Source organism: Eleutherodactylus coqui, chromosome 11 (genome assembly GCF_035609145.1).
Source record: "Eleutherodactylus coqui strain aEleCoq1 chromosome 11, aEleCoq1.hap1, whole genome shotgun sequence".
Taxonomy (NCBI): domain Eukaryota; kingdom Metazoa; phylum Chordata; class Amphibia; order Anura; family Eleutherodactylidae; genus Eleutherodactylus; species Eleutherodactylus coqui.
In genome coordinates, this window is record NC_089847.1 from 141,162,351 (window position 1) to 141,189,874 (window position 27,524).

General features: G+C 44.2%; 1 protein-coding gene across 4 annotated transcripts in view; it reads right to left on the minus strand.

Annotated features, from left to right (window-relative positions):
• INSC (INSC spindle orientation adaptor protein) overlaps window positions 1–27,524 on the minus strand; it is a 203,979-nt gene that overhangs the window by 24,613 nt on the left and 151,842 nt on the right. For all 4 annotated transcript variants that reach the window (XM_066583699.1, XM_066583700.1, XM_066583702.1 and 1 more), the window contains exons 8-9: window positions 6,498–6,669; window positions 5,643–5,821 (exon numbers count right to left, since the gene is read on the minus strand). In XM_066583699.1, coding sequence (XP_066439796.1) covers window positions 5,643–5,821; window positions 6,498–6,669 — 351 coding nt within the window. The remainder of the gene's footprint in view (window positions 1–5,642; window positions 5,822–6,497; window positions 6,670–27,524) is intronic.

A 27,524-nucleotide genomic window follows, 5' to 3' on the forward strand; every position in this document is an offset into this window, starting at 1 on the left:
GGTTATACCAGCATGCTCCATATCACTATATACAGGATGTATAACTTATACCAGCTGTACATATATAATTATTTACAGAAGATGCCCAGGTTATACCAGCATGCTCTATATCACTATATACGGGAGATGTATAACTTATACCAGCTGTACATGTATAATTATATACAGGAGATGCCCAGGTTATACCAGCATGCTCCATTTTACTATATACGGGAGATGTATAACTTATACCAGCTGTACATATATAATTATATACAGGAGATACCCAGGTTATACCGGCATGCTCCATATCACTATATACAGGGGATGTATAACTTATACGAGCTGTACATATATAATTATATACAGGAGATACCCAGGTTATACCAGCATGCTCCATATCACTATATACAGGATGTATAACTTATACCAGCTGTAAATATATAATTATATACAGGAGATACCCAGGTTATACCAGCATGCTCCATATCACTATATACAGGAGATGTATAACATATACAAGTAGCACATATATAATTATATACAGGGGATACACAGGTTATACCAGCTGTACATATATAATTATATACAGGAGATACACACGTTAAACCAGCATGCTCCATATCACTATATACAGAAGATACCCAGGTTATACCAGCATGCTCCATATCACTATAGACAGGGGATGTATAACTTATACCAGCTGTACATATATAATTATATACAGGAGATCCCCAGGTTATACCAGCATGCTCCATATCACTATATACAGGATGTATAACTTATACCAGCTGTACATATATCACTATATACAGGAGATCCCCAGGTTATACCAGCATGCTCCATATCACTAAATACAGGAGATGTATAACATACCAGCTGTACATATATGATTATATACAGGAGTTTCCCAGGTTATACCAGCATGCTTTATATCCCTATATACAGGAGATGTATAACTTATACCAGCTGTACATATATAATTATATACAGGGGATACCCACGTTATACCAGCATGCTCCATATCACTATATACAGGAGATGTATAACTTACACCAGCTGTACATATATAATTATATACAGGAGATACCCAGGTTATATCAGCATGCTCCATATCACTATATACAGGATGTATAACTTATACCAGCTGTACATATATAATTATATACAGGAGATACCAAGGTTATATCAGCATGCTCCATATCACTATATACAGGGAGATGTATAACTTATACCAGCTGTACATATATAATTATATACAGGAGATACCCTGGTTATACCAGCATGCTCCATATCACTATATACAGGAGATGTATAACTTACACCAGCTGTACATATATAATTATATACAGGAGATACCCAGGTTATACCAGCATGCTCCATATCACTATATACAGGATGTATAACTTATACCAGCTGTACATATATAATTATATACAGAAGATGCCCAGGTTATACCAGCATGCTCCATATCACTATATACAGGATGTATAACTTATACCAGGTGTACATATATAATAATATACAGAAGATGCCCAGGTTATACCAGCATGCTCTATATCACTATATACGGGAGATGTATAACTTATACCAGCTGTACATGTATAATTATATACAGGAGATGCCCAGGTTATACCAGCATGCTCCATATCACTATATATAGGAGATGTATAACTTATACCAGCTGTACATATATAATTATATACAGGAGATACCCAGGTTATACCAGCATGCTCCATATCACTATATATAGGAGATGTATAACTTATACCAGCTGTACATATATAATTATATACAGGAGATACCCAGGTTACACCAGCATGCTCCATTTTACTATATACGGGAGATGTATAACTTATACCAGCTGTACATATATAATTATATACAGCAGATACCCAGGTTATACCAGCATGCTCCATATCACTATATACAGGAGATGTATAACATATACAAGTAGCACATATATAATTATATACAGGGGATACACAGGTTATACCAGCATGCTCCATATCACTATATACAGGATGTATAACTTATACCAGCTGTCCATATATAATTATATACAGGAGATCCCCAGGTTATACCAGCATGCTCCATATCACTATATACAGGATGTATAACTTATACCAGCTGTACATATATCACTATATACAGGAGATCCCCAGGTTATACCAGCATGCTCCATATCACTTAATACAGGAGATGTATAACATACCAGCTGTACATATATGATTATATACAGGACATCCCCAGGTTATACCAGCATGCTCCATATCACTATATACAGGGGATGTATAACTTATACCAGCTGTACATATATGATTATATACAGGAGATACCCAGGTTATACCAGCATGCTCCATATCACTATATACAGGATGTATAACTTTTACCAGCTGTACATATATAATTATATACAGGAGATACCCAGGTTATACCAACATGCTCCAAATCACTATATACAGGAGATGTATAACTTATACCAGCTGTACATATATAATTATATACAGGAGATACCCAGGTTATACCAGCATGCTCCATATCACTATATACAGGAGATGTATAACTTACACCAGCTGTACATATATAATTATATACAGGAGATACCCAGGTTATATCAGCATGCTCCATATCACTATATACAGGATGTATAACTTATACCAGCTGTACATATATAATTATATACAGGAGATACCCAGGTTATATCAGCATGCTCCATATCACTATATACAGGTAGATGTATAACTTATACCAGCTGTACATATATAATTATATACAGGAGATACCCAGGTTATACCAGTATGCTTCATATCACTATATACAGGATGTATAACTTATACCAGCTATACATATATAATTATATACAGGAGATACCCAGGTTATACCAGCATGCTCCATATCACTATATACAGGATGTATAACTTATACCAGCTGTACATATATAATTATATACAGGAGATCCCCAGGTTATAAAAACATGCTGCATATCACTATATACAGGATGTATAACTTATACCAGCTATACATATATAATTATATACAGGAGATACCCAGGTTATACCAGCATGCTCCATATCACTATATACAGGATGTATAACTTATACCAGCTGTACATATATAATTATATACAGGAGATACCAAGGTTATATCAGCATGCTCCATATCACTATATACAGGGAGATGTATAACTTATACCAGCTGTACATATATAATTATATACAGGAGATACCCTGGTTATACCAGCATGCTCCATATCACTATATACAGGAGATGTATAACTTACACCAGCTGTACATATATAATTATATACAGGAGATACCCAGGTTATACCAGCATGCTCCATATCACTATATACAGGATGTATAACTTATACCAGCTGTACATATATAATTATATACAGAAGATGCCCAGGTTATACCAGCATGCTCCATATCACTATATACAGGATGTATAACTTATACCAGGTGTACATATATAATAATATACAGAAGATGCCCAGGTTATACCAGCATGCTCTATATCACTATATACGGGAGATGTATAACTTATACCAGCTGTACATGTATAATTATATACAGGAGATGCCCAGGTTATACCAGCATGCTCCATATCACTATATATAGGAGATGTATAACTTATACCAGCTGTACATATATAATTATATACAGGAGATACCCAGGTTATACCAGCATGCTCCATATCACTATATATAGGAGATGTATAACTTATACCAGCTGTACATATATAATTATATACAGGAGATACCCAGGTTACACCAGCATGCTCCATTTTACTATATACGGGAGATGTATAACTTATACCAGCTGTACATATATAATTATATACAGCAGATACCCAGGTTATACCAGCATGCTCCATATCACTATATACAGGAGATGTATAACATATACAAGTAGCACATATATAATTATATACAGGGGATACACAGGTTATACCAGCATGCTCCATATCACTATATACAGGATGTATAACTTATACCAGCTGTCCATATATAATTATATACAGGAGATCCCCAGGTTATACCAGCATGCTCCATATCACTATATACAGGATGTATAACTTATACCAGCTGTACATATATCACTATATACAGGAGATCCCCAGGTTATACCAGCATGCTCCATATCACTTAATACAGGAGATGTATAACATACCAGCTGTACATATATGATTATATACAGGACATCCCCAGGTTATACCAGCATGCTCCATATCACTATATACAGGGGATGTATAACTTATACCAGCTGTACATATATGATTATATACAGGAGATACCCAGGTTATACCAGCATGCTCCATATCACTATATACAGGATGTATAACTTTTACCAGCTGTACATATATAATTATATACAGGAGATACCCAGGTTATACCAACATGCTCCAAATCACTATATACAGGAGATGTATAACTTATACCAGCTGTACATATATAATTATATACAGGAGATACCCAGGTTATACCAGCATGCTCCATATCACTATATACAGGAGATGTATAACTTACACCAGCTGTACATATATAATTATATACAGGAGATACCCAGGTTATATCAGCATGCTCCATATCACTATATACAGGATGTATAACTTATACCAGCTGTACATATATAATTATATACAGGAGATACCCAGGTTATATTAGCATGCTCCATATCACTATATACAGGTAGATGTATAACTTATACCAGCTGTACATATATAATTATATACAGGAGATACCCAGGTTATACCAGTATGCTTCATATCACTATATACAGGATGTATAACTTATACCAGCTGTACATATATAATTATATACAGGAGATCCCCAGGTTATAAAAACATGCTGCATATCACTATATACAGGATGTATAACTTATACCAGCTATACATATATAATTATATACAGGAGATACCCAGGTTATACCAGCATGCTCCATATCACTATATACAGGATGTATAACTTATACCAGCTGTACATATATAATTATTTACAGAAGATGCCCAGGTTATACCAGCATGCTCTATATCACTATATACGGGAGATGTATAACTTATACCAGCTGTACATGTATAATTATATACAGGAGATGCCCAGGTTATACCAGCATGCTCCATTTTACTATATACGGGAGATGTATAACTTATACCAGCTGTACATATATAATTATATACAGGAGATACCCAGGTTATACCGGCATGCTCCATATCACTATATACAGGGGATGTATAACTTATACGAGCTGTACATATATAATTATATACAGGAGATACCCAGGTTATACCAGCATGCTCCATATCACTATATACAGGATGTATAACTTATACCAGCTGTAAATATATAATTATATACAGGAGATACCCAGGTTATACCAGCATGCTCCATATCACTATATACAGGAGATGTATAACATATACAAGTAGCACATATATAATTATATACAGGGGATACACAGGTTATACCAGCTGTACATATATAATTATATACAGTATATACCCAGGTTATACCAGCATGCTCTATATCACTATATACGGGAGATGTATAACTCATACCAGCTGTACATATTAAATATTGTATATATGGAGCATGCTGGTATAACCTGGGTATCCCCTGTATATAATTATATAAGAGGTAATGGAGTTTGGGTTGGACTTACCTGATCTCGAGCATATGAAGAATTAACCCTTTGTTTGTCTGAACACGCAAGGAGTAGAACCTTTACAGCATTCATTTGGAGAAGGAGTTCGCAGGCAATCGTATCAAAAAACGTTATATTGGCGAGTGCGGCAGACGCCAGTAAGCAGACTTCTCCATTGGAAGCTTCATCACACAACTCTAGATAGAGAATAGAGTCATATCATCAGCAGAGGGCGGGGTTGTGACTACCTCTCAGACATCATGTACAGGCTGGTTGTCAGCAGTAATAGATGATGTCACTGTAGTATAAGGTGTCTGATCACATGTCATTATATCAGTGATGTCATCAGCAGGGGGTGGGGCTGTGACTACCTCTCAGACACCATATACAGGCTGGTTGTCAGCAGTAATAGACGATGTCACTGTAGTATAAGGTGTCGGATCTCATGTCTGATCACTTGTCATTATATCAGTGATGTCATCAGCAGGGGGCGGGGCTGTGACTACCTCTCAGACACGATATACAGGCTGGTAGTCAGCAGTAATAGATGAGGTCACTGTAGTATTAGGTGTCTGATCACATGTCATTATATCAGTGATGTCATCAGCAGGGGGTGGGGCTGTGACAAACTCTCAGACATGATATACAGGCTGGTTGTCAGCAGTAATAGATGATGTCACTCTAGTATTAGGTGAGAGATCTCATCTCTGATCACATGTCATTATATCAGTGATGTCATCAGCAGGGGGCGGGGCTGTGACTGCCTCTCAGACATGATATACAGGCTGGTTGTCAGCAGTAGTAGATGATGTTATAAGGTGTCGGCTCTCATGTCTGATCACAGTGATTGTCGGTTGGTTGCTCTGCACTCACTGAGAAGGGCGGTGATGATTTCTTCCATGTTCTCCAGGAAGGTGCTGAGATGTTGGGTGAACGTGAGATGAGGAGATGTAATTTGGGCAATCACAGCCGCTGCTTCCGCTCTGGTGGCTTCTGACTGAGTTTCATCGGTGAGAATTTCTGTTAAGCACAAGATTCCATCAACCTTCAACAAAAAGTGAAAACTGAAGTTACAAATCACAAAACGGCGACTGAAGGTGAATCACAAGGGGTTAATGACGGCCATTATACATTTTGGTCAAACAAAAAAAGGCAAAAGTCGGCACTTCCTGCCTATGAATCTATAAATCGTTGAACCGCGGCCGCGACTGAGTAGGCCAAGCGGAGACAGGCGGCAGAAGCATCCAGAACTGTAATGTATATAGTAGGACACATAAGGTGCTCAGTGAGTAGTTGGATCGGAGTGCAGGAGCCCATCCCCCGATGCCCGCGGACCAACCACATGTGGTGTTTCAGGCACTCTGTTGTTCCAGCACCAGTGTGGCACCAGGCTCTGCAGGTTCTGCAGTTTGTTTCCTCAGGGTGGTCACAAAGGCGTTCATATTTTAGATGTCATTGTTTTGTAGCGGTTCAGGCACTAGGTTGGATCCTCTGGTGTTTTAACCCATGTAGACCGGGAGTGTAGTCAGAGGAGAGCCAGGAGTCGGTAACAGGAGGTCTCAGTTCGCAGTTCAAGGCAGGAAGCAGGTGTCGCCAGGAGTAGAGTCAGAGGTCGGTAACAGGAGGTCTCAGTTTGGTTGCAGAGAAGCAGGCAGGTAGTGGAGCGTGACTATGGCTGTGGGGCAGAAGAATCACGCACTTGTGCAACGTGCAATGGCAGTCAGGCTTTTATAGTTAGACTTAATTAGGAACAGGACTGGATTACAGGGTCTGGGAACAAGGCTAAGGTCAAGCAGAGGAGCTGTCCAAAGGGCTTGTGGCTCAGCAGGGAGAGCCGCTGTCTGGAGTGCAGGAGGTTCGAGCCCTGACGCTGCCGCACTTGCAGATGGGTCCTAACACTAATACTAGGCGGTTTTATCACCTGGGAAGGATGGGTTCCTGCCTTTCAGCACACATCTTTCCCACATTAGAGTTACAGGTTGCTGCTGCTACCTGACTGGTAAGTCTGGCAGGGTGGAGGAGCCTCCGCCACCACATTAGTCACCGGGTTATCATGGGATTCCACGACTCCAGGAAACCTCCTGGTAGAGGAAGATGCTGTACCCTACACAGTGCAGTATACCCATGGCTCTCATATCGCTCGGCTCTCTAATCACTCCTCAGGTGTTTCTCTGGATTGACAGAATGTGACACATTGTTGCGTCTTCCAGGAGTCTCGGGAAGTGGACTGATCTCTGCTGCACAGAAGCTTGGATATTCGCTCTGAGTCCTGTTCTGTATGACTCCGGCGCGGAGAATCGCTTGGTTCTGGCGCCATTTTTACTTAAATTGGATTATTTTGCGTTTCTCTCTAAATTGAATAAATCCGCATTAATCAGCGTCTAATTGATTCGTTAGTCGCGGTTGTTTTGGCTTTAATTATGTCAGGATTAATTATGGTTTTCTTGCTGTGAGACTCTGAATCCTTCTGACGGTTATTCCTGGTGGGATTAGACGTATCGCAGACGACTTCACTCCCCAATTCCCAGCTGCCCTCTAACGTCCAAAGTCATTTTCCACCCACAGACTTTGGAGACAGTGTCTCCTGTCGCCCCCTAGTGCCGATGCGCATTAGTGCAGCTCTCCCGCCTTCTCTATAATGGGATCCAGTGTGGGAATGGAGGAGAATTAACCATTTCTAGGCTGCCAGATCCCTTCACCAGAGCCTCGCCGGGGATTTATAGGGGCACAGGACTGAAAAGAGATAAGATGGAGACAGTTAGTAGTAAACTGGGAAGAGCTGCACTACAGAGAACAGTGCAGGCAGAGGTGTAACGTGGAGCTGCGGGGCCCCAGTATGAAATCTGGAACTGGGGCCCCAACTATAAAGCTTCATGGATAGCATTGGTTTGCAATATGGGAGAGAGAGACTTCATGGGCCCCCTAGGGCTCCGGGCCCCAGGTGTGACTGCACTGCCTGCACCTCCTAAACTTACACCCCTGAGTGCAGGCACAGCTGGATGGAGCGCCCCCTACTGTGCCGGTAATAAAGAAGCATCGCTGGTCCCTAACCTGCACGCTGCGGCGGCTCTTTACCTTCCTCCTCCTGCTAACTGATGGGAGACGATGAACGTCCCTCTACAGGACGGACGGACGGACGGCAAATATCCCGCTCAGATAAACATGATCAATTGTTACTTTTTGGTTTCGCCACATACTCTACGCCTTTAACCCCTTAACGACTACCCGTACAGCTCTTTACAACGCTGCATCAGAAGCCTGGCAGGAGAGCGGGTGCTCAGCTGGTACGAATATCACGGACTGGAGAAACCGCCAATTCCCACTGTTTAACCCTTTACATGCCACGGTCAATGTAACCATAGAATGTAAAGCGCTGACAGAGGGAGGGGGCTCAGACCCCTGTGATATGATTGCAGGGTCCAGATGGATTGCTATGAGAGCCAGAAGCTTGAGGATGGCCTCCGAGTCTACCAGCTACCTAGGTGATATAATACACAGTTATACTGCAGTATTGCAGTGTATTATAGGAACAATCCAAAAATGATGACATTCAAGTCCTTTAGGCTGCTTTCACACGGCCAAGAAAATCATGTGAGATCTGTGCGTTGTGAGACGCGCCAATATGAACCCCATTCTTTTGAGTGACTTTTTTTTTTTTATTTCCCCCGCATCGCAGTAAGGGAAAACATTTGCGCTCGTCCTGTCCTTAGGCGTGCTCTCACATCGCTCCTAATGGGGCCGGCAGCAGCATTGCACCACATGCAAGGTGCACACGATATGATGTGAGAGTGAAAACTCACCCGTGTGAAATTAGCCTCAGTGGGGTAAAAGATAAAAGTGAAAAAATAGTAAAAAATACAAAAATAAATAAATTCAAAACCCACCTTAATATGTAAAACTAAAACATACAAAAAAAGGCGCACATTTGGCATCAGCGCGTTTGTATCGGTCCAGGTAAAAAGGTTAGTTCATTATTTAACCCACATGGTGCAGGCTGGGAAAAAATACATAACACATGGCAAAAATCGCCAATTTTGCCCATCTCACCTTACAAAAAGCTGAATAGAAAGCACCGTTGACAAAAAAGGTGTTTTCTGGTTGGCTGTAAAGTGTTGTATAACCAGACCAGCTGGAAGTTACTGCGGCGTACAAGGCCCACATTACGCTGCGGCGGCTTGCACGCTTTTGCCCTTTAACGCTTCTTCAACACTTTTCCAATTAATGGCATAAATTATAGCTAATTTGCATATGGGAAGACGTCGGACTTCAGGAACTGCCTGAGTGGCAAAGAGGTTGGCGCGGGGTGACTGATGATGCAGAATGCACAGAGACCCATTAACATCTGGTCAGCTCCCCACAGGACGAGCGCTGGGGGGCTCAGTAATCCCCGTGTCCCCCTCTTCTCATCACTGTGGACACGCTGCACCTCTCAGCAGTGAGGAGGAGGTGGGACCCCCATTCTTGGATGGGGTGGGGGTCCCAGCAGTAACTCACTATGTCGGATGATACAAAGCCCTGCCCCTTTCTAGTGAGCCCGCCCACTTCTGCCACTTATAGAAAGCTTTGAGAAAAACGTACAAAAGCAAACCAAGTCTAGTGCAAATGTGCAGCCGCCCCTAAACGGCCCTCAGGCTGACGGAGGTTCTCGTGTCGCCGATAATGTATTGTAGAAGATTTTGGCGGCCGGAAGAGAAAACATCAATGGTGAGCTTGTTTTTGTTTCTGCTCCCTACAGCGGACCTCATGCGATGTGATACTTTGTTTCTGCTCCCTACAGCGGACCTCATGCGATGTGATACTTTGTTTCTGCTCCCTACAGCGGACCTCTTGCGATGTGATACTTTGTTTCTGCTCCCTACAGCGGACCTCATGCGATGTGATACTTTGTTTCTGCTCCCTACAGCGGACCTCATGCGATGTGATACTTTGTTTCTGCTCCCTACAGCGGACCTCATGCGATGTGATACTTTGTTTCTGCTCCCTACAGCGGACCTCATGCGATGTGATACTTTGTTTCTGCTCCCTACAGCGGACCTCTTGCGATGTGATACTTTGTTTCTGCTCCCTACAGCGGACCTCATGCGATGTGATACTTTGTTTCTGCTCCCTACAGCGGACCTCATGCGATGTGATACTTTGTTTCTGCTCCCTACAGCGGACCTCATGCGATGTGATACTTTGTTTCTGCTCCCTACAGCGGACCTCATGCGATGTGATACTTTGTTTCTGCTCCCTACAGCGGACCTCTTGCGATGTGATACTTTGTTTCTGCTCCCTACAGCGGACCTCATGCGATGTGATACTTTGTTTCTGCTCCCTACAGCGGACCTCATGCGATGTGATACTTTGTTTCTGCTCCCTACAGCGGACCTCTTGCGATGTGATACTTTGTTTCTGCTCCCTACAGCGGACCTCATGCGATGTGATACTTTGTTTCTGCTCCCTACAGCGGACCTCATGCGATGTGATACTTTGTTTCTGCTCCCTACAGCGGACCTCATGCGATGTGATACTTTGTTTCTGCTCCCTACAGCGGACCTCATGCGATCTGATACTTTGTTTCTGCTCCCTACAGCGGACCTCATGCGATGTGATACTTTGTTTCTGCTCCCTACAGCGGACCTCATGCGATGTGATACTTTGTTTCTGCTCCCTACAGCGGACCTCATGCGATGTGATACTTTGTTTCTGCTCCCTACAGCGGACCTCATGCGATGTGATACTTTGTTTCTGCTCCCTACAGCGGACCTCATGCGATGTGATACTTTGTTTCAGCGACCGCTATCATTACAGCAATAACAAAAGTATAGAGAGATTTTTTTTTTTAGATTCTTTTCACTTTTGCACTTTTTCTGGAAAACATATTTGTTTGCATCGCTGCATTCAAAGTTTCCCAGCCGGATCTGTTTGGGCTGCGCGTTCGTTGGAATGACGAGCTGCAGCTTTTCTTGGTACCATTTTGGGGTAAATACGGCTTTTTTGTGTTTTCTGGAAGGCAAAACAATTTAAACCAAAAAAAAGCATTTTTGCTCTATTTTTTTCTCTACTAGTGTTTACCTGCTGCAACAGATGGGATTGGGCATGGCACTGATCCCCTCTGTGAACCCTCTACAGGCCAGGTCAACACTGGAAGTGGCACGTGAGGGGTTAACAGTGGGGATCAGGGCCATCCCCAATCCCATCGGTTGCAGCAGTCACTGCCGGCTTCCGCGAGGGTTCCTGCGGGCTCGGCTACTCAGCCTGCACCATCCATAGGGCGTAAATGGTAACCGCTTCCCACTCAGAGCATACATTTATGGCAGGAAGGGGTTAAAGACATGCAAGGGGAGGAGTCATCGTGGATTCTGCCGCTTCCCGCACGCAATTTTTTGTACAAAATGTAATCTTCATGTAGTTACTTTGCAGGAGGTTTAGTCGGGCGCCGGCGGCGAGGACCAGCAGGACACTCTGCCCGGACCACTTGGATACAAGGCGAGGGCAGAAAACGCAATCTTGGCCGCGGGTGAGCGATATCCTCGCTGTAACTAGTGATAAATATGAGATATGTGCGATATGCAGGCCGCCGGCTCATGACCGGCCGCACCACCCTTCATCTGTGGTACCGCTGCATTATTGATGGAGCCGGCGGACATGAGACGGGCGGCCGGGCGGCTGACGAGCTGTCAGTCCTGCACAAATAGCCCAACATGAGAAGGCCGCGCATCGGGCGCCCTGCTGACGAACGCTGGACAGCTCTGCGTGCCGGCGACGGAAAGTCTCATCAGCGCCACATTAATAATGGATCTGATTATGGGTCACCAGTAAACACATGACAGGCGGCTCCGGACGCTCCCGCTTACTCGCTGCACATTTTTTGGTTGGCTTGCATTTCACTCGTGACACTAATGAGAAACGGACTGAAAAAGCCAAAGAAACATAAATATGAAAAACAAAGACAAAAAGTTACAGTAAAAACGCTTCCTGAATTCACATTCTTGGCCTCGGGCTGTTTATGAGCTACTGACAAGAATGGACTTTATTACACAACGTCAGCGCCGCGGTCTGCACCGTAAATAGATTATACAAACCTCCAGAAGCGAAGGACGAAGCATAAAATATACAACACAGGTGGAGGGAGCGATCGCTGACATGCTGGTAATGACATCCCTGATCAGAAACAGCTAAACATGGAAAGATCTGAGCGGCCTCCCCTCCCCCGCCCTCCATATCCGGCTCACCATTGTCGGACCTCAGGCTGTGTGTCCTGGGGCTCACCCTACAAATCTCCGAAGAACACAGCGCCCCCTTTCTACTGAAATCCCCTCTTTACAAGGTGCTAAATTATAGGGCTACATGTTAGAGTTAATAGGCTCACTATATAGTACCGCCCCACCATATGGCACCGCCCCCGAGGAACTTCCACGCTCCACTATTTTCTGTGTTTTGGGAAGACACTGGGTTCCATCTACTTAGAGAGGCGCTTCGTGCTCGGGTCTAAGTAAACTACAGCAGGCAAAAGTGCAACAGATTGAAACCTAGTGTTACTTCAGAGCCGGACGCAATGCACCTTGTCCGCAGCGGCGTAATATTTGGGCCTAAAAATCCGCATACACAATACACTAACGCTGAAGATATTGATGATGAAAATAAAAAGTAGTGCTACTGGAAATCTAACGCGAACCTACTAACGTGATGGAACCCCACCTAAAAGCGGAGCACTCGCCCTGATGAGGGTGATCCCGCACCAAGAACTCAGATGACCATGTCTTTCCCTAGTTAGACCATGGTTGCTCCGGAACCTCAGGCGCGTCCATGGGCCCACACTACTATGTAAGATCAGAGCTGGCACAGGGTTCACCAATACTTCACACCAGGCTCCAGAATTATTTACAATGTAACAGTCTGCATGCAGTGTGGAGGCCCCGGGTCCAAAGAGTTACAACTCTGCATGAGTAACAAAATGACTGAAAAATATGTGTATATATATATAACTCACAGAAACCATATACTTACCAATGAACTACCGTAATACAGGAGGGCAGGTAGAAGCACCATAACCCCCGACATGCAGACAGGCAGACCGTATATGGGGGAGCCCCTGCCCCGGTGAAGGCACTGATGACCAACCACTCCCATGCCTTCCTTATACTGAGGCACAACTATAGGGGATGCGGTGGCCCCCCGGCCCAGGAGCCTTAGAGGGCCCATAAGGCTTCTCTTCTCCATATAGGGAGCCCAGTATGATGAATAAACCATTATAGTTGGGAGCCCTGTTACAGGTTTTGCATTGGGGCCCAGGAGCTTCAGGTTACGCCTCTGACTAAACGGACAGCTGCTTCGTACTATACTTTCACAAAAAGAGGGCATATACAGGGTGTCAGGCGACATATTGTCACTAACATCCCTCCCCTAGAAGGAGTGTATGTATATATATACGCATATACTAGCTGATATACCCAGCTTCACCCGAGATAACTTTGTGCCGGTCTTTACTGATTGTTCGGAAGGAAGATGTTATGAAGTGCTGGTTACTTCAGAGGAAGCGAGGAATAAAATCTGTCTACACATAGCGGAGCGTTGGATTCTCCTCAGACTGCATGTACTGATGTCACTCTGAAAAATGTGCCGCCCCTCTACCATTCTCATCACCTTATACCCTTAAAGGTAACGCCCCTTTTTATTCAAATTTACCCCCGGACTGGAGGTTGCAGCCCCTTTTTTAGCTTTAAAGGATCCATCGCTGCAGTCCATGGGCGCTTCCTTATGTACTTTACAGCCTTTCAGTAAATACAGAGAGCTCACTTCTAGTCTTCTCAGTATATACACACGGAGGTGAGATAGATTCTCCTCAGTATATACACACAGCGGTGATCTAGATTCTCCTCAGTATATACACACAGAAGTGAGGTAGATTCTCCTCAGTATATACACATAGAGGTGAGGTAGATTCTCCTCAGTATATACACATAGAGGTGAGGTAGAGTCTCCTCAGTATATACACACAGAAGTGAGGTAGATTCTCCTCAGTATATACACACAGAGGTGAGGTAGATTCTCCGCAGTATATACACATAGAGGGGAGGTAGATTCTCCTCAGCATATACACATAGAGGGGAGGTAGATTCTCCTCAGCATATACACATAGAGGTGAGGTAGATTCTCCTCAGTATATACACACAGAGGTGAGGTAGATTCTCCTCAGTATATACACACAGAGGTGAGGTAGATTCTCCGCAGTATATACACATAGAGGGGAGGCAGATTCTCCTCAGTATATACACATAGAGGTGAGGTAGATTCTCCTCAGTATATACACATAGAGGTGAGGTAGAGTCTCCTCAGTATATACACACAGAAGTGAGGTAGATTCTCCGCAGTATATACACATAGAGGGGAGGTAGATTCTCCTCAGCATATACACATAGAGGGGAGGTAGATTCTCCTCAGCATATACACATAGAGGTGAGGTAGATTCTCCTCAGTATATACACACAGAGGTGAGGTAGATTCTCCTCAGTATATACACACAGAGGTGAGGTAGATTCTCCGCAGTATATACACATAGAGGGGAGGCAGATTCTCCTCAGTATATACACATAGAGGTGAGGTAGATTCTCCTCAGTATATACACATAGAGGTGAGGTAGATTCTCCTCAGCATATACACATAGAGGTGAGGTAGATTCTACTCAGTATATACACACAGAGGTGAGGTAGATTCTCCTCAGTATATACACACAGAGGTGAGGTAGATTCTCCTCAGTATATACACATAGAGGTGAGGTAGATTCTCCTCAGTGTATACACAGAGAGGTGAGGTAGATTCTCCTCAGTATATACACATAGAGGTGAGGTAGATTCTCCTCAGTATATATACATAGAGCTGAGGTAGATTCTCCCCAGTATATACACATAGAGGTGAGGTAGATTCTCCTCAGTATATACACATAGAGGTGAGGTAGATTCTCCTCAGTATATACACATAGAGGTGAGGTAGATTCTCCTCAGTATATACACATAGAGGTTGGGCAGATTCTCCTCAGTATATACACATAGAGGTGAGGTAGATTCTCCTCAGTATATACACATAGAGGTGAGGTAGATTCTCCTCAACATATACACATAGAGGTGAGGTAGATTCTCCTCAGTATATACACACAGAGGTGAGGTAGATTCTCCTCAGTATATACACACAGAGGTGAGGTAGATTCTCCTCAGTATATACACTAAGAGGTGAGGTAGATTCTCCTCAGTATATACACACAGAGGTGAGGTAGATTCTCCTCAGTATATACACATAGAGGTGAGGTAGATTCTCCTCAGCATATACACATAGAGGTGAGGTAGATTCTCCTCAGTATATACACATAGAGGGGAGGTAGATTCTCCTCAGCATATACACATAGAGGGGAGGTAGATTCTCCTCAGCATATACACATAGAGGGGAGGTAGATTCTCCTCAGCATATACACATAGAGGGGAGGTAGATTCTCCTCAGTATATACACATAGAGGGGAGGTAGATTCTCCACTGTATATACACACAGAGGTGAGGTAGATTCTCCTCAGCATATACACACAAAGGTGAGGTAGATTCTCCTCAGCATATACACATGGAGGTAAGGTAGATTCTCCTCAGTATATACACATAGAGGGGAGGTAGATTCTCCTCAGTATATACACATAGAGGGGAGGTAGATTCTCCTCAGTATATACACATAGAGGGGAGGTAGATTCTCCACTGTATATACACACAGAGGTGAGGTAGATTCTCCTCAGCATATACACACAAAGGTGAGGTAGATTCTCATCAGCATATACACATGGAGGTGAGGTAGATTCTCCTCAGTATATACTCATAGATGTGAGGTAGATTCTCCTTAGTATATACACATAGAGTTGAGGTAGAATCTCCTCTGTATATACACATAGATGTGATGTAGATTCTCCTCAGTATATACACATAGATGTGAGGTAGATTCTCCTCAGTATATACACATAGATGTGAGGTAGATTCTCCTCAGTATATACACATAGAGGTGAGGTAGATTCTCCTCGGTATATACACATAGAGGTGAGGTAGATTCTCCTCAGTATATACACATAGAGGTGAGGTAGATTCTCCTCAGTATATATACATAGAGGTGAGGTAGGTTCTCCACAGTATATACACAGAGAGGTGAGGTCGATTCTCCTCAGTATATACACATAGAGGGGAGGTAGATTCTCCTCAGTATATACACACAGAGGTGAGGTAGATTCTCCTCAGTATATACACACAGAGGTGAGGTAGATTCTCCTCAGTATATACACACAGAGGTGAGGTAGATTCTCCTCAGTATATACACATAGAGGTGAGGTAGATTCTCCTCAGTATATACACATAGAGGTGAGGTAGATTCTCCTCAGTATATACACATAGAGGTGAGGTAGGTTCTCCACAGTATATACACAGAGAGGTGAGGTCGATTCTCCTCAGTATATACATAGAGGTGAGGTAGATTCTCCTCAGTATATACACACAGAGGTGAGGTAGATTCTCCTCAGTATATACACACAGAGGTGAGGTAGATTCTCCTCAGTATATACACATAGGGGTGAGGTAGATTCTCCTCAGTATATACACATAGAGAGGAGGTAGATTCTCCTCAGTATATACACACAGAGGTGAGGTTGATTCTCCTCAGTATATACACATGGAGGTAAGGTAGATTCTCCTCAATATATACTCCTAGATGTGAGGTAGATTCTCCTCAGTATATGCACATAGAGGGGAGGTAGATTCTCCTCAGTATATACAAAAAGAGGGGAGGTAGAATCTCCTCAGTATATACACATAGAGGTGAGGTAGATTCTCCTCAGCATATACACATGGAGGTAAGGTAGATTCTCCTCAATATATACTCCTAGATGTGAGGTAGATTCTCCTCAGTATATGCACATAGAGGGGAGGTAGATTCTCCTCAGTATATACAAAAAGAGGGGAGGTAGAATCTCCTCAGTATATACACATAGAGGTGAGGTAGATTCTCCTCAGTATATACACACAGAGGTGAGGTTGATTCTCCTCAGTATATACACATAGATGTGAGGTACATTCTCCTCAGCATATACACACAGAGGTGAGGTAGATTCTCCTCAGTACATACACATAGAGATGAGGTAGGTTCTCCTCAGTATATACACAGAGGGGTGAGGTAGATTCTCCTCAGTATATACACTAAGAGGTGAGGTAGATTCTCCTCAGTATATACACTAAGAGGTGAGGTAGGTTCTCCGCAGTATATACACATAGAGGGGAGGTAGATTCTCCTCAGTATATACACAGAGAGGGGAGGTAGATTCCCCTCAGTATATACACATAGAGGTGAGGTAGATTCTCCTTAGTATATACACATAGAGGTGAGGTAGATTCTCCTCAGTATATACACATAGAGTTGAGGGAGATTCTCCTCAGTATATACACATAGAGGTGAGGTAGATTATCCTCAGTGTATACACATAGAGGTGAGGTAGATTCTCCTTAGTATATACACATAGAGGTGAGGTAGATTCCCCTCAGTATATACACATAGAGGGGAGGTAGATTCCCCTCAGTATATACACATAGAGGTGAGGTAGATTCTCCTCAGTATATACACATAGAGGTGAGGTAGATTCTCCTCAGTATATAGATATAGAGGTGAGGTAGATTCTCCTCAGTATATACACATAGAGGTAAGGTATATTCTCCTCAGTATATACACTAAGAGGTGAGGTAGATTCTCCTTAGTATATACACATAGAGGTGAGGTAGATTCTCCTCAGCATATACACATAGAGGTAAGGTAGATTCTCCTCAGTATATACTCATAGATGTGAGGTAGATTCTCCTCAGTATATACTCATAGATGTGAGGTAGAATCTCCTCTGTATATACACATAGATGTGATGTAGATTCTCCTCAGTATATACACAGAGGTGCGGTAGATTCTCCTCAGTATATACACATAGAGGTGAGGTAGGTTCTCCTCAGTATATACACATAGAGGGGAGGTAGCTTCTCCTCAGTATATACACATAGAGGTGAGGTAGATTCTCCTCAGTATATATACATAGAGGTGAGGTAGCATCTCCTCAGTATATACACATAGAGGTGAGGTCGATTCTCCTCAGTATATACATAGAGGTGAGGTAGATTCTCCTCAGTATATACACACAGAGGTGAGGTAGATTCTCCTCAGTATATACACACAGAGGTGAGGTAGATTCTCCTCAGTATATACACATAGGGGTGAGGTAGATTCTCCTCAGTATATACACATAGAGAGGAGGTAGATTCTCCTCAGTATATACACACAGAGGTGAGGTTGATTCTCCTCAGTATATACACATGGAGGTAAGGTAGATTCTCCTCAATATATACTCCTAGATGTGAGGTAGATTCTCCTCAGTATATGCACATAGAGGGGAGGTAGATTCTCCTCAGTATATACAAAAAGAGGGGAGGTAGAATCTCCTCAGTATATACACATAGAGGTGAGGTAGATTCTCCTCAGCATATACACATGGAGGTAAGGTAGATTCTCCTCAATATATACTCCTAGATGTGAGGTAGATTCTCCTCAGTATATGCACATAGAGGGGAGGTAGATTCTCCTCAGTATATACAAAAAGAGGGGAGGTAGAATCTCCTCAGTATATACACATAGAGGTGAGGTAGATTCTCCTCAGTATATACACACAGAGGTGAGGTTGATTCTCCTCAGTATATACACATAGATGTGAGGTACATTCTCCTCAGCATATACACACAGAGGTGAGGTAGATTCTCCTCAGTACATACACATAGAGATGAGGTAGGTTCTCCTCAGTATATACACAGAGGGGTGAGGTAGATTCTCCTCAGTATATACACTAAGAGGTGAGGTAGATTCTCCTCAGTATATACACTAAGAGGTGAGGTAGGTTCTCCACAGTATATACACATAGAGGGGAGGTAGATTCTCCTCAGTATATACACAGAGAGGGGAGGTAGATTCCCCTCAGTATATACACATAGAGGTGAGGTAGATTCTCCTTAGTATATACACATAGAGGTGAGGTAGATTCTCCTCAGTATATACACATAGAGTTGAGGGAGATTCTCCTCAGTATATACACATAGAGGTGAGGTAGATTATCCTCAGTGTATACACATAGAGGTGAGGTAGATTCTCCTTAGTATATACACATAGAGGTGAGGTAGATTCCCCTCAGTATATACACATAGAGGGGAGGTAGATTCCCCTCAGTATATACACATAGAGGTGAGGTAGATTCTCCTCAGTATATACACATAGAGGTGAGGTAGATTCTCCTCAGTATATAGATATAGAGGTGAGGTAGATTCTCCTCAGTATATACACATAGAGGTAAGGTATATTCTCCTCAGTATATACACTAAGAGGTGAGGTAGATTCTCCTTAGTATATACACATAGAGGTGAGGTAGATTCTCCTCAGCATATACACATAGAGGTAAGGTAGATTCTCCTCAGTATATACTCATAGATGTGAGGTAGATTCTCCTCAGTATATACTCATAGATGTGAGGTAGAATCTCCTCTGTATATACACATAGATGTGATGTAGATTCTCCTCAGTATATACACAGAGGTGCGGTAGATTCTCCTCAGTATATACACATAGAGGTGAGGTAGGTTCTCCTCAGTATATACACATAGAGGGGAGGTAGCTTCTCCTCAGTATATACACATAGAGGTGAGGTAGATTCTCCTCAGTATATATACATAGAGGTGAGGTAGCATCTCCTCAGTATATACACATAGAGGTGAGGTAGATACTCCTCAGTATATACAAATAGAGGTGAGGTAGATTCTCCTCAGTATATACACATAGAGGTGAGGTAGCTTCTCCTCAGTATATACACATAGAGGGGAGGTAGATTCTCCTCAGTATATACACATAGAGGTGAGGTAGCTTCTCCTCAGTATATACACATAGAGGTGAGGTAGATTCTCCTCAGTATATATACATTGAGGGCAGGTAGCTTCTCCTCAGTATATACACATAGAGATGAGGTAGATTCTCCTCAGTATATACACATAGAGGTGAGGTAGATTCTCCTCAGTATATACACATAGAGGTGTGGTAGATTCTCCTCAGTATATACATATAGAGGTGAGGTAGATTCTCTTCAGTATATACACATAGAGTTGAGGTAGATTCTCCTCAGTATATACACATAGAGATGAGGTAGATTCTCCTCAGTATATACACATAGAAGTGTGGTAGATTCTCCTCAGTATATACATATAGAGGTGAGGTAGATTCTCCTCAGTATATACACATAGAGGTGAGGTAGATTCTCCTCAGTATATACACATAGGCCCACATTTCTGCCCTAGTCAGTCAGTGTATTTGTGCCAGACAGGTAACACACCTCTATGGGAAGTCTTTGTGCACTCACAGCATAGGCGAACCCAAGGAACCCAAAAAGTATTAAACATCAAGAAATGACAGTGGCCAAACATGGCAGAGTTTCACTCCGCCGAGGACCTCGGCCTCTGCCCACACCCTCAGCAATCGCGGGCATAAAGTGGACTTGGATGCTAGTGCAGCTGTGAACGTCTCATTAATGCAGTAACGCTCCTCTTGTTTGGCCCAAACCAGTGTCTCAGATAACTGTGGTAACACAGGAGAAAATACATGTTGCCCAGTGCTGATCCCCTGACCCCAAGCAGGAGGAGGAGGTGGCATTACAAGGCCAAGAAACCATGACCAGGACCCGCTATAGTCTGTGTGGGAAGCACGTGAGCGGGCCCAGGGTCAGGCTCGGTCCCAGCCCCCACCTTGTGTGGCCCAAGGTGCCGTGAGTGACATAGCAATGGGAAATCCATGTGTCCCCACACACTTCATTCTGTGTAGGTGTCAGATAGCTCAACACCGCAAGGGGGAGTTCCTTGGGCTCGCCTATGATGTGGGTGCACAAAAATGGTATTACACAGGAAGAAATCAAAGTGCCCAAACATGGCGGAGTTTCACCCCGCCAAGGACCTCGGTCTCGGCCCACATTTCTACCCTAGTCAGTCAGTGTATTTGTGCCAGACAGGTAAAACACAGTGATGGGAAGTCTTTGTGCACCCATAATATAGACAGACTGCTGTAACATTCCTGTTGTAAAGCTTTAGGCGACCCCTGTAACATTAATGTAGCAAGTGTATAGGCGGACCCCAGTAACATTTCTGTAGCAGAAGTATAGGCAGACCCCTGTAACATTCCTGTAACAAAAGTATAGGCGGACCCCAGTAACATTTCTGTAGCAGAAGTATAGGCGGACCCCAGTAACATTTCTGTAGTAAAAGTATAGGCAGACCCCAGTAACATTCCTGTAGCAAAGGTATAGGCGGACCCCAGTAACATTCCTGTAGCAAAAGTATAGGCGGACCCCTGTAACATTTCTGTAGCAGAAGTATAGGCAGACCCCAGTAACATTTCTGTAGCAGAAGTATAGGCAGACCCCTGTAACATTCCTGTAACAAAAGTATAGGCGGACCCCTGTAACATTTCTGTAGCAGAAGTATAGGCGGACCCCTGTAACATTTCTGTAGTAAAAGTATAGGCGGACCCCAGTAATATTTCTGTAGCAGAAGTATAGGCAGACCCCTGTAACATTCCTGTAACAAAAGTATAGGCGGACCCCTGTAACATTTCTGTAGCAGAAGTATAAGCGGACCCCAGTAACATTTCTGTAGTAATAGTATAGAGAGACCCCAGTAACATTTCTGTAGCAAAAGTATAGGCGGACCCCAGTAACATTTCTGTAGCAGAAGTATAGGCAGACCCCTGTAACATTTCTGTAGCAGAAGTATAGGCAGACCCCAGTAACATTCCTGTAGCAAAGGTATAGGCAGACCCCAGTAACATTTCTGTAGCAGAAGTATAGGCAGACCCCAGTAACATTCCTGTAACAAAAGTATAGGCGGACCCCTGTAACATTTCTGTAGCAGAAGTATAAGCGGACCCCAGTAACATTTCTGTAGTAATAGTATAGACAGACCCCAGTAACATTTCTGTAGCAAAAGTATAGGCGGACCCCAGTAACATTTCTGTAGCAGAAGTATAGGCAGACCCCTGTAACATTTCTGTAGCAGAAGTATAGGCAGACCCCAGTAACATTCTTGTAGCAAAGGTATAGGCAGACCCCAGTAACATTTCTGTAGCAGAAGTATAGGCAGACCCCAGTAACATTCCTGTAACAAAAGTATAGGCGGACCCCAGTAACATTCCTGTAGCAAAAGTATAGGCAGACCCCAGTAACATTTCTGTAGCAGAAGTATAGGCAGACCCCTGTAACATTCCTGTAACAAAAGTATAGGCGGACCCCTGTAACATTTCTGTAGTAAAAGTATAGGCGGACCCCAGTAACATTTCTGTAGTAAAAGTATAGACAGACCCCAGTAACATTTCTGTAGGAAAAGTATAGGCAGACCCCAGTAACATTTCTGTAGCAGAAGTATAGGCAGACCCCTGTAACATTTCTGTAACAAAAGTATAGGCGGACCCCTGTAACATTTCTGTAGCAAAGGTATAGGCAGACCCCTGAAACATTCCTGTAGCAAAAGTATAGGCGGACCCCAGTAACATTTCTGTAGTAAAAGTATAGGCAGACCCCAGTAACATTTCTGTAGCAGAAGTATAGACAGACCCCAGTAACATTTCTGTAGTAAAAGTATAGGCGGACCCCTGTAACATTTATGTAGCAAGAGTATGGGCAAACCCCTGAACCATTGATATACCAAGAGTATAAGCGGACCCCAGTAACATTTCTGTAGCAAGAGTGTAGGCGAACCCCTGAAACATTGGTGTACCAAGAGTATAGGCGGACCCCTGAAACATTCCTGTAGCAGAAGTATAGGCAGACCCCAGTAACATTTCTGTAGCAAGAGTATAGGCGGACCCCAGTAGCATTTCTGTAGCAGAAGTATAGGCAGACCCCAGTAGCATTTCTGTAGCAGAAGTATAGGCAGAGCCCTGTCACATTTCTGTAGCAAGAGTATAGGCGAACCCCTGAAACATTCCTGTAGCAGAAGTATAGGCAGACCCCAGTAACATTTCTGTAGTTAAAGTATAGGCAAACCCCTGTAACATTTCTGTAGTAAAAGTATAGGTGAACCCCTGTAACATTCCTGTAGCAAAGGTATAGCCGGACCCCAGTAACATTTCTGTAGCAGAAGTATCGGCGGACCCCTATAACATTTCTGTAGTTAAAGTATAGGCGGACCCCTGTAACATTTCTGTAGTTAAAGTATAGGCAGACCCCAGTAACATTTCTGTAGCAAAGATATAGGCAGACCCCAGTAACATTTCTGTAGCAGAAGTATAGACAGACCCCAGTAACATTTCTGTAGTAAAAGTATAGGCAGACCCCTGTATCATTCCTGTAGCAAAAGTATAGGCGGACCCCTGTAACATTTCTGTAGCAAGAGTATGGGCAAACCCCTGAACCATTGATATACCAAGAGTATAAGCGGACCCCAGTAACATTTCTGTAGCAAGAGTGTAGGCGAACCCCTGAAACATTGGTGTACCAAGAGTATAGGCGGACCCCTGAAACATTCCTGTAGCAGAAGTATAGGCAGACCCCAGTAACATTTCTGTAGCAAGAGTATAGGCGGACCCCAGTAGCATTTCTGTAGCAGAAGTATAGGCAGACCCCAGTAGCATTTCTGTAGCAGAAGTATAGGCAGAGCCCTGTCACATTTCTGTAGCAAGAGTATAGGGGGACCCCTGAAACATTGGTTTACCATGAGTGTAGGCGAGGGCCAGAAAAATTGGTGTACCAAGAGTACAAGTGCACCCCTGAAAAATTGCTCAACCGCGAGGGCAGGTGAAACTCAGAAACTTTTTTTAAAGATACCGCTCGCTGTTGCTTAATTTGTAACAGAGCTTGGAGGCAGCCCTGTGAAAAAATGGTTTCTGTTAAAGTATCAATACTTTAGAAACTTTGAAAAATTGTAAAAAACTTTTAAACAGAGCCTTTTGGGCCGCAGAAAAATTGGCAGTTCAGCGTGATGACATGTTGTTTTAGGAGGAGGAGTACTAATATCCGAGAGTGATTGACAAGGCTAATTCCCCCTTTTTTCCAGTGATAGAGAAGAATGCTTTTACCTGCGGTTGCAGTGAAAAGAATAATTAGGTTCCGCTGCTTTCCGCCGGTGGAGAAGAGAAGTCTGGGGAAATCCAGGCTTTGTTCATCTTTATGAGTGTAAGCATATCAGCACTGATTCCCCCAGCTGCACTAAACACCCTCTAAGATGCTAGCGGCAGGGCAGACCAGCACCTCCAGGGCGTACAGCGCAAGTTCGTGCCACGTGTCCAGCTTTGACACCCAATAGTTGTATGGAGCAGAGGCATCACGGAGGACGGGGGTACGAGGAGACATGGAGGCTCTAGTACCCTGATGTACCGCCTCTAGCTTGGATACAAGATGTGATACGTGGAGACATGGAGGCTCTAGTACCCTGATGTACCACCTCTAGCTCGGATACAAGATGTAATACGGGGGACATACAGGTTCTATATGATATCCTGCGGCATATCACTCCACATTTGCTATAACTGAACTTCTAGACCATGCAAACTCGTAGGCTTCGGAAGTTGGCGTCCCAGATGGTCCCATACATGTCCTATTAGTGATAAATCTGGCGACCGGGCACGGAGGTGTGACTATTTTGTGGGGGCTCCTGTGACCCCCTTGTGTGTGCGGTGGAGCATTATCCTGCTGGAAGCCGCCATGAGAGGAACACATGTGGCCGCAGGATGTCCTGAACACATCGCTGAGCTGTCATTGTCCCTCATATCACCACTAGGGGGGACAGACTGTTGTATGCGATGACCTATAAAGTGTTCTGCACAGCAGCCAGTATTCAGCAGAGGCCGCGGAGTACAGGCCGTGTCTCCATGCTGGGGGAATTGGCAGGACACGCCCACCAAAGCAGCCCTGCTGACCCAAGGGCTGAAAGTAATGACCCAGAGGGCCACATGAGGCAAGCGCTGGGACCTCATCCTGAAGCGCTACAGACCGATCCAATGATGTGATGGTGCACACTACAGGTACCATGATGCGCCCGAGGGAGTGTCTCTCCAGAAGGGACTTGGTGCGGCGGGCGCGCTGGTGACGCAGTATGATGTTTAGTGGGGGTATGTTAAACGTGGCGCTATATGAAGTGCTGCCATGTAACCATGGGATGTGCCGACGCAGTAGATGAGGAGCGGCACGATGTGCAAATTGTGGTGCTCCAGATGTCGTGTTGCAGTAAAGCGGGCACATAGCTTGGCACCTGCGGGGTGAGAGACGGATGATGCAGGGCTGCGTTCGTAAAGTTTATTTTAGTTCAAAAAACCTGTTGCCTCCGCCGCTGCGCCATTCTCCACACTCGCCTGTTTCTTGGCCGTGCAATGGTTAACCCTTCCCCCCTTCTGAACTCCCACATTGGTTTCTGATCTGCTCCTCAGACTTATACGCTTCTTACCGCCCGCGGGTCAGGTCGGCTCTGCTACATCCCGCTAGCCAGTGATGCAGATCCAGGGAGATGGGGAACTAACTTGGAAGAAAGTGTCATAAAGTGCCGGAAAAATACCTGAAGAAGTCGCGGCGGCAAAACGAAACGCGGCGACACATTCTGCAATAAGGATTTTACAACTTTACAAGTTTATCGCATTGCTCCACACGGATCGCGTCTTGGGAGCCCTGGGTGTTTTATCTGTTCTTTTTAAACCACTAGTAACGTTGACCCCTCCAATACCGCCCCCTGTGGTACCCCACTAGTAACAGTGACCCCTCCAATACCGCCCCCTGTGGTACCCCACTAGTAACAGTGACCCCTCCAATACCGCCCTCTGTGGTACCCCACTGGTATCTGTGACCCCTCCAATACTGCCCCCTGCGGTACCCCACTAGTAACAGTGACCCCTCCAATACTGCCCCCTGTGGTACCCCACTAGTAACAGTGACGCCTCCAACACTGCCCCCTGTGGTACCCCACTAGTAACAGTGACTCCTCCAATACTGCCGCGTGTGGTACCCCACTAGTAACAGTGACCCCTCCAATACTGCCCCCTGCGGTACCCCACTAGTAACAGTGACCCCTCCAATACTGCCCCCTGTGGTACCCCACTAGTAACAGTGACGCCTCCAACACTGCCCCCTGTGGTACCCCACTAGTAACAGTGACTCCTCCAATACTGCCGCGTGTGGCACCCCACTAGTAACAGTGACCCCTCCAATACTGCCCCCTGTGGTACACCCCTAGTATCTGTGACCCCTCCAATACTGCCCCCTGCGGTACCCCACTAATAACAGTGAGCCCCCAATACTACCCCCTGCGGTACCCCACTAGTAACAATGACCCCTCCAATATAGCCCCCTCTGGTACCCTACTAGTAATGGTGATCCCTCCAATAACGCATTCCGTGGTACCCCACTAGTAACTGTGACCCCTCCTATACTGCCCCCTTTGGTACCCCACTAGTAACAGTGACCCCTCCAATACTGCCCCCTGCGGTACCCCACTAGTATCTGTGACCCCTCCAATACTGCCCCCTGTGGTACCCCACTAGTATCTGTGACCCCTCCAATACTGCCCCCTGCGGTACCCCACTAGTAACAGTGACCCCCCAATACTGCCCCCTGCGGTACCCCACTAGTAACAATGACCCCTCCAATATAGCCCCCTCTGGTACCCTACTAGTAATGGTGATCCCTCCAATACCGCCCCCCGTGGTACCCCACTAGTAACTGTGACCCCTCCTATACTACCCCCTGCGGTACCCCACTAGTAACAGTGACCACTCCAATATAGCCCCCTCTGGTACCCTACTAGTAATGGTGATCCCTCCAATACCGCCCCCCGTGGTACCCCACTAGTAACTGTGACCCCT